The sequence below is a fragment of the Microcebus murinus genome, chromosome 4 (genome assembly GCF_040939455.1).
Source record: "Microcebus murinus isolate Inina chromosome 4, M.murinus_Inina_mat1.0, whole genome shotgun sequence".
NCBI lineage: Eukaryota > Metazoa > Chordata > Mammalia > Primates > Cheirogaleidae > Microcebus > Microcebus murinus.
In genome coordinates this window covers 3119554-3133097 of record NC_134107.1, presented here as the reverse complement: position 1 = coordinate 3133097, position 13544 = coordinate 3119554, and the positions used below count along the sequence as shown (strand labels likewise).

The 13544-nt window shown below is 69.2% G+C and overlaps 1 protein-coding gene across 1 annotated transcript; it reads right to left on the bottom strand.

Moving 5' to 3' along the window:
• Window positions 1–147: 147 nt before the first annotated feature.
• PIK3R2 (phosphoinositide-3-kinase regulatory subunit 2) lies at window positions 148–12754 on the bottom strand. Its single transcript, XM_076001529.1, has 16 exons — window positions 12618–12754; window positions 10272–11005; window positions 6917–7009; window positions 6606–6656; window positions 6392–6523; window positions 6092–6305; window positions 5160–5245; window positions 4900–5008; window positions 4709–4807; window positions 4385–4565; window positions 4149–4274; window positions 2351–2493; window positions 1906–2082; window positions 1291–1362; window positions 934–1104; window positions 148–782 (listed from the first exon to the last, which is right to left on the bottom strand). Exons 2-16 carry the CDS (start codon window positions 10591–10593, stop codon window positions 575–577), a joined length of 2184 nt encoding a protein of 727 aa, XP_075857644.1. The 5' UTR covers window positions 10594–11005; window positions 12618–12754; the 3' UTR covers window positions 148–574.
• Between the last annotated feature and the right edge of the window lie 790 nt (window positions 12755–13544).

The window sequence follows — 13544 nt, the reverse complement described above, 5'->3', positions numbered from 1 at the left end:
ATCGCGGCGGAGCCCCGAGTCCGCGCCCGCCGGGAGCGCGGGCGGCGCCGGCCGTTTTTCGCGGTGGCCTTTCCGCGGCGCGGGGGCGTCTCGCGGCGGCCCCGTCGTCGCGGGGACCGGTCGGCAGCAGGTTTCACTTCTGGGTTTGCAGGGGAAGTTGGGGTCCGTGGGGGCAGGTCCCGCCCAGCCCCGAATGTCACGGCCAGGGTTCTTGGAAGCGGCGGGGGGAAGCCCCTTCCTGCCCCGGCCCCGGGTCTATGGCTTAAAAATCGGGCGGCGCAGGCGGGGCGCAGCCCGGGGCGCTGTGTAAACACGGCCGCGCGGCCGGAGGGGCTTCCCGGCCCCGGGCCTGTCGCGCGCAGGGCAGAGGGGCGCGTGGCTGGGGCGCGCGGAGGGCAGCGCCCAGGGCGAGGGGCAGGCAGGACCCCGACGCGGGGACGCGGGACAGGGACAGGCGGGGACAGAGCGAGGGCGGAGAGGCGGGGAGGGGCGCGCTGGGAACCGGGAAGAGGGCCGGGCGGGCGCGCCACCCGCCGGTCTGTCCTGGCCCCGGCGTCCGCGGGTTGCCCCGCGCTCAGCGGGCGGCGGGCGGCGGGCCGGGGCCCGGGGCGCGCACGGGGTGCGCGAGGGTGACGGTGAGCGCGTCGTTGTGCTGCACGAGCGACGCGTGCTGGTAGTGCAGCACCAGCTCCTTGAGCGACCCGTACAGGTTGTAGGGCTCCGCGAAGCCGAAGCCGGTGGCCGTGCGGTAGATGACGCAGTGCTTGGTGTCGCCGTCCACCCTGGGGGCCGGCGAGAGGGCAGGTCAGGCGGCCGCCCCCTCGCCTGCCCCGACGGTCCCTCCTCGCCGCCGCCCCCTCCCCAGGCCTGGCGCATGCGCTCACGGAGAGCTCGGAAGGGACGCGGGCCCCGCCCCCAGCCGCCGGCACTCACACCACGGAGCAGGCGTAGCAGCCGCGCTGGCTGCTCTCGCGGATGAGGAAGGTGCCGTCCCGCTTGCCGCTCAGCATCTCCTCCGCCTGCGTGCGGTTGATCTTGCCCACGTACCACGTGCGCTCCTCGTGGTGCGGGAGGTCGTCCTCGTCCTCCATGAGCGAGTACTGGCTGCGGGGCGCGTGGGGGGACGCCTGGTCACTCACTGCCAGCATCTGAGGGTCCCCCACACACCCCCCCCCAACTGCCTGGACAACTCTCCCTCTGTGGCAAACTCCTACGCGTTCTTCAAAACCCGCCCCAAATGGCCCCCTCCTCGGAGAAGCCCTCCCTGCCTCCCTCAGGGCGGTCACTCACTCCTCAGTCTCGTTTTTGATCCCCAGCCACTCGTTGATTTTCTTCTGCCGGGCGCCTTTCTGGGTGAGCCACCTGGGCGGGAGAGGGAAGGTGGGCTCACGCCGCCCAGCCCACAGGGACGCGGGGGCTGCCCCAGGTGCGCGCTCTGGGCGCCACACCCCTGGTGGCCACAAGGGGGCAATCGTGACCTGGCCGGCCTAGGGACCAGGGCTGGCTTCCCACCCTGTGCCGGGGACCCCGCCCTGCGCCCCAGTTCTCTGCCTCTGCTAACGCTTAGCGACCCGGCCCCCGAGTGCGCCAGCCGGGCCAAGGCCTTGCTGTCCCCGGGGGCCCAGTCCTGCGGGCTGCACGGCCCTGCTGGCCTCTGCACAGGGCAGCTGTCTGCTCCATGCCTCAGTTTCCCGAGCTGTAAAGGACAAACTTCGCAAGACTCAGAAGGCGCTGGAGCAGCCAACGCAGACGCGCTGCTCGGCGCAGCCCGGCGCGCGTCCCAGGAGGCTCGCTGCGGGATTGGCACCCAGGCTGCGGCCGGCTCAGCAGGCGTCCACACCGGTCAGCTGAGGCTGACCCGGCCCGGCTGGCGGCGGAGGGGCCGGGGGCCGCGCGGCCACTCACACGAGGTACTGGTCGCGGATCTTGCGCAGCTGCATGAGGTCCGGCTTGAGGCTGTTCATGCGCTTGTCGATCTCCCGGTTGTCCGAGGCCTGAGCCCGCAGCTGCTGCTCCAGCTTCGTGCGGCTCTCGTGGATCTCCGCGATGCGGGACTTGAGCCGCTCCGAGTTCAGCAGGATCCTGCGGGAGGGAGGGAGGGCGGGCGGCTCAGAGGCCTCGCGTGGCCCGGGGGGTTTTCCTGGGGACCTACTTGGTGCCAGCCCGTGTGCACTTCCAGTCTCTAAGCCTGTACACGTGCTGTTTCCTCTGATCTCTCTTTCTGGCGAACTCCTATTCATCCTGCAAAGCCCACTACAACTGACCACCCTTTCCCCCCCGGGAAGGAACGCCGGCTGTCCCTCTCCGTTTCCTCCCTTTCCCTGCCTGCACTGTGCCAGGTCGGACTCACCTCTGCATCTCCTTCTCGTTGCCCTCACGCCGGAAGCGCTCTAGATACTCCTTGCTGCACTTCTCCTGCGTCTGGCCCTGCTCTTCGAAGATTTTGATGGTCTCGTTGAAGGCCTCGATCGCTGTGCGCTTCATCTGTAGCTCCTGGGGGAAGGGCTGCATCTTAGCACCTCCTGGCGCTCCCCAAAAGTCCCTCCTGAGGGGTGAAGGCAGACCCCAACTCTGACGGTGAGACTCTGTTCAAGCTGTTCCCTCTACTGGGAGTGTCATTCTTCTCACTCCTGCTGCACCAAACGAACTCCTATTCAGCCTTCAAAACCCCACTACCCGGCCGGGTGCGGTGGCTCACGCCTGTACTCCTAGCACTCTGGGAGGCCGGGGCGGGAGGATTGCTCGTGGTCAGGAGTTCGAGACCAGCCTGAGCAAGAGCGAGACCCCATCTCTACTATAAATAGAAAGAAATTAATTGGCCAACTAATATATATAGAAAAAATGAGCCGGGCTTGGTGGCGCATGCCTGTAGTCCCAGCTACTCGGGAGGCTGAGGCAGGAGGATCGCTGAACCCCGGAGATTGAGGTTGCTGTGAGCGAGGCTGACGCCACGGCACTCACTCTAGCCCGGGCAACAAAGTGAGACTCTGTCTCAAAAAAAAAAAAAAAAAACCCACTACCCAAACCTCCTCCCCCTTTTACATCTTGCCATGGGAACCTCCAACCACCGGGCCCTGTTGACGCTGCCGAGGACTGACGATAAACCCGGCCGCCACGTTCACTAGGTACTTCCCATGTATTAGCGCACGCCGCAGGACCTCCCAGAAGCACCCCCCTCTCCCACAAAGAACTATTATCGGGGAAACTGAGGCTCAGGTGGCCTAAGCCACTTCTGAGGTCACCGTGTTCCTAACGGATCCTGAACGGGTGTCTGGGCCACCGAGAGCCTCGGCTAGCCCACCAGGAGAAAGGGGACAGGGAGCCCGCCCCTGGGCGCTGCGGAGGGACTGGGCGGCTCCGGGCCGGAGACGGGAAGTTCAGTCCCAATCTGCGCCCTCTCCACTTGCAAAAGCAGCTCATTAACGCGGCCCCCGCGTGACAAGGCTCCCTGTTGTAGAAGATGCCCGTTTCCCGTGACCACCTCCCAGGCTACGGTCACTGATTCCAGTGACGTTCTGACCAGAGGAGTCGAGGTCCGTGGCTCCGCTTTGCAGAAGGGGAAACCGAGGCTCAGACTGAGACAGAGGCTCCCCTGAGACGGCCCCCCGGGGTCTGGCTTCCCATGTCGTTTTATTTTCTTTTCCTTTTTTTCTTTTTTTGAGACAGAGTCTCGCTCTGTTGCCCGGGCTAGAGAGAGTGCCGTGGCGTCAGCCTCGCTCACAGCAACCTCAGACTCCTGGGCTCAAGCAATCCTCCTGCCTCAGCCTCCCGAGTAGCTGGGACTACAGGCGTGCGCCACCATGCCCGGCTCATTTTTTCTATATATATTAGTTGGCCAATTAATTTCTTTCCATTTATAGTAGAGACGGGGTCTCACTCTTGCTCAGGCTGGTTTCGAACTCCTGACCTTGAGTGATCCTCCCGCCTCGGCCTCCCAGAGTGCAGGGATTACAGGCATGAGCCGCCTCGCCCGGGGCCTTCCCGTGTCATTTTAAAACCACACAGAGCAGCCCCTGGCGCCAGGTGCCTGCTCTTCGACCTGGAACTGTGTGTCCATCCTCTCGGCCCCAGGGGTTGGCTGCTGCGCTCCCGGCCTCGCCACTGCCCCCCCCGTGCCTCAGTTTCCCCGTGTGTGGGGCCCGGGGTACCTGGGAGGTCCGCGTGTACTCCTCGTACAGCTGGTCGTACTCGCGGCTCTTGTCCTGGTACTGCTGGTGGTAGACCTTGAGCTGGGCGCCCACCGCCTCCACGCTGTCCTCCTTGACCAGCTGGTCCTGGGGACACCCGGCGGCGTCAGGGAGCCGTGCGGCCTCCTGGGGGACACTGAGGCCCGGGCGCCGGCCTCCCCCGCGCCGGCCTCCCCAGCGCCCACCCCGGCACGGACCTGCTGGTACTTGGACACCGGGTAGAGGAGCCGTGTGTCCAGCTTGGCGTTGTACTGTGCCAGCGACTCGTGGCGGTAGTGGCTGATGAGGTCCACCACGGAGCAGAAGGTGAGCGGCTCCGAGAAGCCGTAGTGCCCATCGCGGTGGAAGACCTTGATCAGCTTGTTGTTCCCGCCTTTCCTGGGGAGGGAGTGGGGACAGGGGGCGTTGGCACCCACAGGGCGCCCAAACCTGGCCCCAGTCACGCCTCCCACGCCCTCTGAGCGCCTGGTCTCTGTGACCTCTGGCCCCGCCACCCCCTCCCCGCGGGGCCAGGCCCCCACCTGAGGGTCAGCGTGTACTCCCCCTGGATCTTGCTGGACGCGTCCCGGACCAGAAAGGTGCCGTCGGGCGTGTCCCGGAGCTTCTCGTTCACCTCCTCCCTGCGGGGACACGCGGGGCTGCGGCTGCCACCTGGGGACCCTGCCCACCCGTGGCGCCTCCTCGGTCCCCGGCCCCAGGCCAGCAGCCCTACCTGGAGATGTCCCCCCAGTACCACTCGGCGTCTTGCAGGGAGGGCGGGCTCCCGCCATTGGCTAGGCCCGCGGGGGCCGGCTTCGCCTTGGAGGGTTTAGGCGGCAGCGCTGGGGACGGGAAAATAAATGCGTCTCGACCACCGACTGTGAGCCGTGGCCGCCCCCACTGCAGCCAGGCCTACCGACACCAGCAGGGCCCTGGAATCCGCATTCACGGACCCGAGCGGTAAGAAATGACGACACTACAAAGGGGGGTCACCTGGGGGCGCCACCTCCTGCTCTTCCAAATGCTCCTGAAGCAGCTTCTCCACCAGCAGCGCGGGAAAGTCCGCGTTGGGCTCGCTCCTGGGGGCAAGGGCGCTTGGTGACGAGCGGGTAGGGCCTGCCCGCCCACGCGGTGCGCACTATTCCGCACGCGCCCGCGCACCTAGGGGCGCGTCTGCGTGCAGGGATGCGCAGGGAGGAGGGGAAGGGGACGCAGGCAGGTGTGAGAGGCCAACTCCCGTGTAGGGACATACAGTAAGCGCTCCGCAAATGCTCGTACACTTACGCAGTGCACCTGAGGGGGGGTAAGCAGAAGTGAAGGTGCAGGCCGCACCCAGGTGCCTACCCTATATCCCCTCCCCTTCTCGCTTCCTCTCCATCACAGCCCGGCCGTTCTGTCCCGCCCTCGGCCACGTCCACACCCTTCTTATGGCTCAGGCCCCGCCCACTCCGAGCAAGCCCCGCCCCAGCCAGACACACAGCCTTCTTATGGCCCAGGCCCCGCCTACTCTGAGCAAGCCCCGCCCCAGCCAGACACACAGCCTTCTTATGGCCCAGGCCCCGCCCACTCCGAGCAAGCCCCGCCCCAGCCAGACACACACCCTTCTTATGGCCCAGGCCCCGCCCACTCCGAGCAAGCCCCGCCCCAGCCAGACACACACAGCCTTCTTATGGCCCAGGCCCCGTCCACTCCGAGCAAGCCCCGCCCCGACACAGCCTTATGGCCCAGGCCCCACCCACTCTGAGCAAGCCCCGCCTCTGCCAGACACACAGCTTTCTTATGGCTCAGGCCCCACCCACTCCAAGCAAGCCCCGCCCTCAGCCACACCCACAGCCTTCTTATGGCCCAGGCCCCGCCCACTCCGACAAAAGCCACACCCACCGAAACCCCGCCCCTCCGCGCCGGGGCAAGGCCCCGCCCCTCACCCGTCAGGCGCGCCCCCGGGCGGCGGCGACGGCGGCGGCGGCGCGCGCAGCAGCAGCGGCCCGAAGGTGGCGCCCAGCGCCCGCACCGCGGGGCCCAGGGCGGGGGCGCGGCGGGCCACGCGGCCCAGGTGCTGCAGCAGGAAGCGCAGCGTGAGCGCGCGGTGCAGCGGCAGCGTCGGGGGCTCCAGCAGCGGCCCCAGGGGCCCCCCGGCCTCTGCGGACAGACGGCGGGCAGTGAGCCGGGCGCCCGCCCGCCCGCCCGCCGCCCGCCCCCCAACCCGGGCTGCCCACCAGGCTCACCCCGCAGGGCCCGGCGCGCCTCGGCCGAGGCCTCGGGCGTCACGAGGGGTGCGGGCAGAGCCAGCAGGAAGCCCTTGATGCCGTCTGCCAGGGCCGTCGCGTCCCACTGGTCCACGTCGCTCAGGGACCAGTCTGCGGGCGAGGGGACACGTCCCGCGGGCTCGCACTGGGCCCGCCCGCCCTCCCCGCCCCTTCCCCGGATGCCGCCCCTAACCTGTGCGCGGGGCGGGCAGCTCCGGCCTGTGGTAGGGCTCGCCGTCCAGCCCTGGGGGACAAGTGGGGACAGGTGAGCGGGCTCTCGAGTGCTGCCCCGACCCCGCGGGGCCTGGGCTGGCCACGCGCGCGCCCCGCGGTGTCGCTTCGGAAGGGACAGGGGAGCAGCGCGTGCAGTGGCCTGGTCCCTCCTCGCCCTCCCCGCGCAACCTGGAGGCCCAGCGCGTCCAGGCGCGGCCCCCTCCCATGCAGCCCTGTGAGGGGGTGACCCGCCCGTGCCTAGAGGCAAGCAAGGGGGACGCAGGGGCTCACCTGCCCGCTCAATGGCCTCCACCAGCTTCACCAGGAGAGGGGGGGCCGCATCGGGAGGGGAGAACTGCTCCGGCAGGTCGGGGAGGGCAAGGCCTGGCAGGGGGGCACAGCGCACTGGTGGGGTCTCTGGAAGGACCCCAGCCCCTCTCGCTGCCGGCTGCGCCTCGGCCTGGGCGGCGGGAGGCAGGGCCCAGCCCAGGCGGCCAGAGGGCCTGGGCCGCAGTGACCGGAGACGGTTTTCTGGGTTGAAGTACCCGGAGTCCGCAAAACTAGAGACCCGGTGTCGAGGGCTGGAGGGCGCACCTCCGAATGATCCGCGCAGGCCCCCACCCCGGGGCCCCTGGCCGCGGCCTTGTTTGGCAAGAGGGCCTCTGCAGGTGAGGGTCTCTAGGAGAGGCCGGGTCGGGGGTGGGCCGCACACCCTGCGGCGGGTGTCTCGTTAAGGAGATAGCCAGTAGCTCTCTGGGAGGCCAAGGCGGGTGGATCGCTCGAGGTCAGGAGTTCGAAACCAGCCTGAGCAAGAGCGAGACCCCGTCTCTACTATAAATAGAAATTAATTGGCCAACTATTAAATATAGAAAAAATGAGCCGGGCGTGGTGGCGCATGCCTGTAGTCCCAGCTACTTGGGAGGCTGAGGCAGGAGGATCGCTTGAGCCCAGGAGTTTGAGGCTGCTGTGAGCTAGGCTGACGCCACAGCACTCACTCTAGCCTGGGCAACAAAGTGAGACTCTGTCTCAAAAAAAAAAAGGGACAGAGCGAGGAAGGTCCCTCCCCTGGCGCCACCAGAGGGAGCAAGGTCCCCAAGTCGGGGCCCTCCGGCCTCCAGAAACAGGACGGGACACATTTCTCTTGTTCGAAACCACCCGGTGGTTCGTGGCGATTCCTTGCAGCAGCCGCTGAAACTCACGCAGCAGGTTTTGGGCTGCACCGTAAGGCCTGCTGTGCTACCTCGGGCACAGGACCCGCCCTCTCTGGGCCTCGGTTTCTTCAACTGAAAAACGGGCTGAGGGCATCCCCACTCCCTTCTCGAGGCAAACACAACAGCGGTTGAAAAGGGCTACAAGGAAAACACGCCTGTGCGGACCTGAACGGCCCATTCCAAGGACCTTTCCCCGTTGCCTGAGTCCTTTTGCTTCTGAAAAACCGCGCCCCCTCTTTTGCAAACCCTGAGCCCCCCGCAGCGGGCGCCAGAAGCTCCGGGCGCAGTGCCCTCCCGGTCCTTCCTTCCCCGCCCGACGGGGCCCGTCGTGTGCCGCCGCGCTCTGCCTGCACAGCCACCATCTGAGGCGACTCTGGCCTTGGGCGAGGACGCGCTGGCGCGCGGCGGGGGCAAGCCGGGGCCTGCGGGCCGCCCCGAGTGCCGCGCCAGGTGGAGGAAAGGCAGCAGGGGACAGGACGCGGGCGGGGCTCCGGCCTGCGAGCTGGAGAGTCGGCCCTGAAAGGTGCCTGTGATTGGTTCGCGGGGCGGGGAGGCAGGGCCCGTGGGGACAGGCGCCACCCCCATTTCGCAGATGGGGGACCCGGGCTCCGAGGGGCAGCCGCCTCCCTGTGGGTGCACAGCCCGCCTCCCTGTGGGTGCACAGCCGGGGCAGGCCCGGCGGCGTGGGGTCCCCGCTCGGCGCGCTGGGCAGCCCAGGGGCTGTCGCAGGGCTAAGGTGCCAAGGGACCACGGCTGCCGTGTGCAGATGAGGAAACCGAGGCCCGGAGGCGTGGGGTCCCCGCTCGGCCTGCTGGGTGGCCCAGGAACTAAGGTGCCAAGGGACCACGGCTGCCGTGCGCAGATGAGGAAACCGAGGCCCGGCGGCGTGGGGTTCCCGCTCGGCCCGCTGGGTGGCCCAGGGACTAAGGTGCCAAGGGACCATGGCTGCCGTGTGCAGATGAGGAAACCGAGGCCCGGCGGCGTGGGGTCCCCGCTCGGCGTGCTGGGTGGCCCAGGGGCTCCTGCAGGGCTAAGGTGCTAAGGGACCACGGCTGCCGCGAGCAGATGAGGAAACCGAGGCCCGGCGAGGGCGGGCCCTGGGCGAGGTCCCGGAGCCCTGGAAGGTCTGGAGGGTGGGGCTGGGCCACGTGTGTGGAGGCTGGACAAAGGCCAGGCAGGCAGGTGGCTGTTACCAGGGGCAGAGGCAGACTCTGGCCGGGAGCCCGGATGGGCGCGGAGACGCCAGACGCCGCCGCCGGCCTCCCCGCGTCCCGCCCCATGCTGCGGGCTCCCGCCGGGGCCGCTCTGGGCAGCCTCCCGGCACACGGCAGGCCTGGCACCCCCAGGGCCCCGGCCTCACTGGGTGGCTGCCCGCGTGCAGAGTCGCCCGGTCTGCTCTCGAGACTGTCGGACCAGGCCGTGCAGGGACCTCAGCCACCCTCAGCCTCCTCCTCCCAACCCGAGCCTCAGTTTCCCCAGCTGGAACACGCACCCCCCACGCCCTGCCTAGCATTCAGCAATTCTTGCACATACGCGGTGACCCCATTCTCCACTGCCAGCATGCCCTGGGCAGTGGGGGTGGCCGGGGGTCTTTGGGGAGGGACTCGGGGTCCTCACGCCCCACAGCGCCACCCGGCCTCCACTGAGCATCCTGCCTCTTTATGGCTCCCTCACTTTGGAAGCCGGGTGAAATCCAGGTAACAGAGGGTGTTCTTTTTTTTTTTTTTTTTTGAGACAGAGCCTCGCTCTGTTGCCCAGGCTAGAGTGAGTGCCGTGGCATCAGCCTCACTCACAGCAACCTCAAACTCCTGGGCTCAAGCGATCCTCCTGCCTCAGCCTCCCAAGTAGCTGGGACCACAGGCATGCGCCACCATGCCCGGCTCATTTTTTGTATATACATATTAGTTGGCCAATTAATTTCTTTCTACATTTAGTAGAGACGGGGTCTCGCTCTTGCTCAGGCTGGTCGTGAACTCCTGAGCTCAAACGATCCTCCCGCCTGGGCCTCCCAGAGAGCTGGGATCACAGGCGTGAGCCACCGCGCCCAGCCTCATAGGGCGTTCTTTGAGGGACCCAGTCTGCAAAATGCAGGGTGAAGCTAGGTCGAGCCTCTGAATCCTACTGAACACTCTCCGTTGTCTTCAACATTCACCCCTCCTAGTCCCCGAGGCCCAGCCCTTGTTTCCTTCCCGCGTTCCTGCCGCACAGCCTTTGCCCTGTGCCCACTGTGTGTGCCACCGCCTAGTCACCCAACGCGCAGGTGCTGCTGAGCCCAGCCCTGGACAACAGCGAGCCTCAACACTTGTCAAACGACCAGAGGTCCCTATCCCCCCTCCCTTGGGACGGGTCCCAGTGCCTCCCCGTAAAGAAGAAGAGACCGAGGGTCTGAGGGGACCGCCCACCCCCCGTTTCCAGAGCCCCCGCCCGCTGCTCACCTGGCTCAGGGGGCCCGTCGCGCGGCCTGGCAGGCAGTGGGCGCGGGCCCCGTGGGCGCGGGCCGGGCCGGGCCAGGGCCACGGGCCCCAGGAACTCCACGTAGGTGCCGGGGAAGTCGCCCCGCTGCCGCGTGCGCTCGTTGAGGCCGGGCATCCAGCCCACGGTCTGCGGGCAGCGCTCGCCGCCCTCGGCCACGCCCAGCGCCTGCAGCGCCGCGCGGCTCACCACCAGCACGTCGCCCGGCAGCAGCTCCAGGTCCTCGGGCCGCTCCCGGCGGAACGGGTACAGCGCCCGGTACTGGAAGCCCTCGGCGCCCGCCATGGCCGGGTGGGGTGGGGTGGGGCGCGGGCAGGACGGTCGCGGTCACGCGGCGCCCTGGGGCCCCACCGGCCCCATCCGCCGCCGGGGGCGTGGCCGGGAGGGTCGGGTGGCTCGGCCGGGGGGCGCTGGGACCTGTGTCTGCAGCAGTCACAGGTGACCTCGAGGGCCGCTCACGCCCCTCTTGCCATCACCCTGGCAGGGCCGCTGGTCACTCCGTGCACCATGCGTCACCTGGCGGTCGGCGGCGCGGCCTCAGTCCTGGGCCGCTACGTCCCCCATCGGCGGGGGGCAGGGGGGGCGGCCGCTCACTCCCTCACGCGGGGAGCCATTGGCACCCCCGGCCGGCGGCTCTTCTGGCTGCGCCAGGCGAGGGCGCAGGCCGCCACCATGCCCACTGGCCGAGGACGCTGACCTAGGGACGAGAGAGGCGGGGAGCGCAGCGTTAGGCGGGCCCGCCCCCCCCCAATCCTCGCACAGAGAGGGGCCCAAATCCAGGTGTGGGATTCCCTGAATGGCTGGGTGACCTTTGGGCCAGTCCCTGCCCTCCCAGGCCTCAGCTTCCCCATCTGTAGAATGGGCGCACTAACAGCCCTCCCTTAATGCTGTTGGGAGCAGAGTTCCCAAGAACCTGCTCTTGAGCATGCTGAGTAAGCAAGCTCTTCAACGCCCCTGTTAGAGAGATGGGGAAACTGAGGCCCTACAGGGAAACTGTAGGGCCGCTCAGTGGGCCAGGAAGAAGCCAGGACTGAAACCCAGATCTGCCCAACTCCAGGGCAGCAGCCACACGGCCAGATGGTTATACCCAGAGTGGGGAGGGTGCAATGAGGGACACTTTAACGTCGTACCTTGGGAGCCCCGTGGAGGGGTCGGGCCCCCTGAGCAAGGGTAGGGAAGGCCGTCCAGGCAGGGGCCTGGCACAAGCAAATGGCCCTCTAGCTCTGCAGGCAGGTGGTGGTGGGGGACCCGGGGGTTGGCTGGGGTAGGTGTTCGTGTCCCCAGCCTGGCTCAGTCTGGGACCCACGGTAGGTGCAAAACGTGGAGGGAGGAGGGGCTGGGCAGAGCCACCGGGGACCTTAGCCCGGGGCAGGACTAGGAGCCCAGAGAAGGCGGAGGGGAGGGCGGGTGCAGGAGCCCCAGCCTGGGGAGGCAGAGCCGGCACAGCGCCTGCCCAGCCCAGCCCTGCGGGCTCAGGCCTCCCGCGAGGGCGGGCTGGGGCGGGGTGCGCTTTCCCAGAGAGGGGTCATCACGGAGGGCAGGCGGGCGCGCTGGGCAGCGGGAAGTCGCTTGCCGGGAGCTCGGTGGCTGTAAGACAGACGCCACCTCCGAAGGCCCTCGAGGGCCAGGGGAGCGCCTGGACCTCGTTCCGGCCCCAGTCGGTGTCCGGGCAGCGAGCAGGGGCTCCACATTCCCGGGCGCCCCGACTGACCCACTCCCCGGCCCCTGTCGCCTCCATTCTACAGGTGGGGAAACTGAGGCCCGGAGAGGGGCTGCCCGGGAAACCGGCGGCCGGGATCTGCCCGCCCCCGTGCGCACTCGTCCGCGCGCGCGCGCGCGCCGGTGAGCGCGCCCGGGCATCGCGCCCCGCGGACGCCCGGCGGGGGGCGGGGCAGGCCGGGCGCGGGGCTCCGCGGGTGGGGGCCGGCCTGCGCGCTCACGCAGACGCGCGCTCACGCAGACTGCGTGGCCCGGCAGTCCCGCCAGGGGACCGGAAGCGGGGTCGGCCGCGACCCTCCCGCACCCCATGATGCCCCTCGCAGCGCCTGCGCGCCCCCGCCGCGGCTGTGCGCCCCGCTCGGCGCAGGGCCTCCCTGCAGGCGCCGCGGCCGCCCGCCCCAGCCCGCACCGCCGCGGGCCCCGCTCGGCCCCGCCGTCCCGGGCCGGCTGCGCCGCTGTCCAGCGCGGCCCGCGGCCTCTCCCGCGGCCCCCTACCCGCGGGCCCGCGCCCCCGCCCGCCGCCGCCCGGGCCGCAGCCCCGCACCCGCGCGCACCGCGCCCTCCTCCCGCCGCGGCCAGCCCGGACTCACCTGGTCGCGGCCGCCGCCGCCGCGGCCGCCGTCACGCCGAGCCGAGCCCGCCCAGTGGCCCCACAGCGGCAGCCGTCGCCGCAGCCGCGGGATCCCCGCCTCCGCCGCCGCCACGGTTCCGAGCGGCCCGGCCCGCCCCCGGCGGAAACGCCCGAACGCATTCGGGCCGGGCCGGGCCGCCGCGGCCGAGGCGGCGCCTAGAGCTGCGGGGAGGGCCCGAGCGGCTCCGGAAACAGCCGAACGTGATCCCGCGGGACTAGCGCCCGAGCGCGCCCTGCGACGGCCGAGCGTTTCCGGGAACGGCCGAGCGCCGTCGGCTCGGCGGGGCGTAGGGACGCGCGGGCGACTCCGGAAATGGCCGAACGGGCAACCGCCGGGCTGGGGAACAGCGGCGGAGCCCCGGGGGCGCGGAGCGTTTCTGGAAAGACCCGAGCGTGCGCAGTCGCAAATGGAAGCCTTGGGGGCTCCGACCGGGAGGCGGCCGCCGGCTTCGGGACGCCGCCGAGGCACGGACGGCTCCGGAGGGCACCGGACGCGACCCGACGCTCGGCGGACAGGAGGGCGCTCGCCACAGAAGGCTGAGCCTTTTGGGAGACGGCCGGGCGAGCCGGGGTCCGGGAAAAGCCAGGGGTGAAGGCGTCTCCGTGGCAACCCGCAGCGTCCGGAAGCAGGGCGTGGCCTCCGGAGCGGCTGGGCCCGCGGGAGCCCGGATGCCGGAGATTGTTTCCGGAAACAGCCGAAGGCGCTCGGAGACGGGGACGCGGCCGAGGACGTTTCTGAGCCTGCGCGCAGCCCCGGAAGCAACGGGTCGCGCTTGGCCTGAGCTGGGCCGGGTCGGGGCCGAAGTTTTACGGCAGGGTGGCATGGACACAGCGTGGACACAACTTAATTTGTTACTAACGTAGCTCTGGGCCCCAGACGGGTGTC

Coding starts and splice junctions, on each gene's coding strand:
- PIK3R2 (XM_076001529.1), bottom strand. CDS start 10,593: ATGGCGGGCGCCGAGGGCTTCCAGTACCGGGCGCTGTACCCGTTCCGC. Junction 2,083..2,350: donor AACGAGAAGGAGATGCAGAG/GTGAGTCCGACC, acceptor TCCCTCCCGCAG/GATCCTGCTGAACTCGGAGC. Junction 1,105..1,290: donor ATCAAAAACGAGACTGAGGA/GTGAGTGACCGC, acceptor CGCGCCCCGCAG/CCAGTACTCGCTCATGGAGG.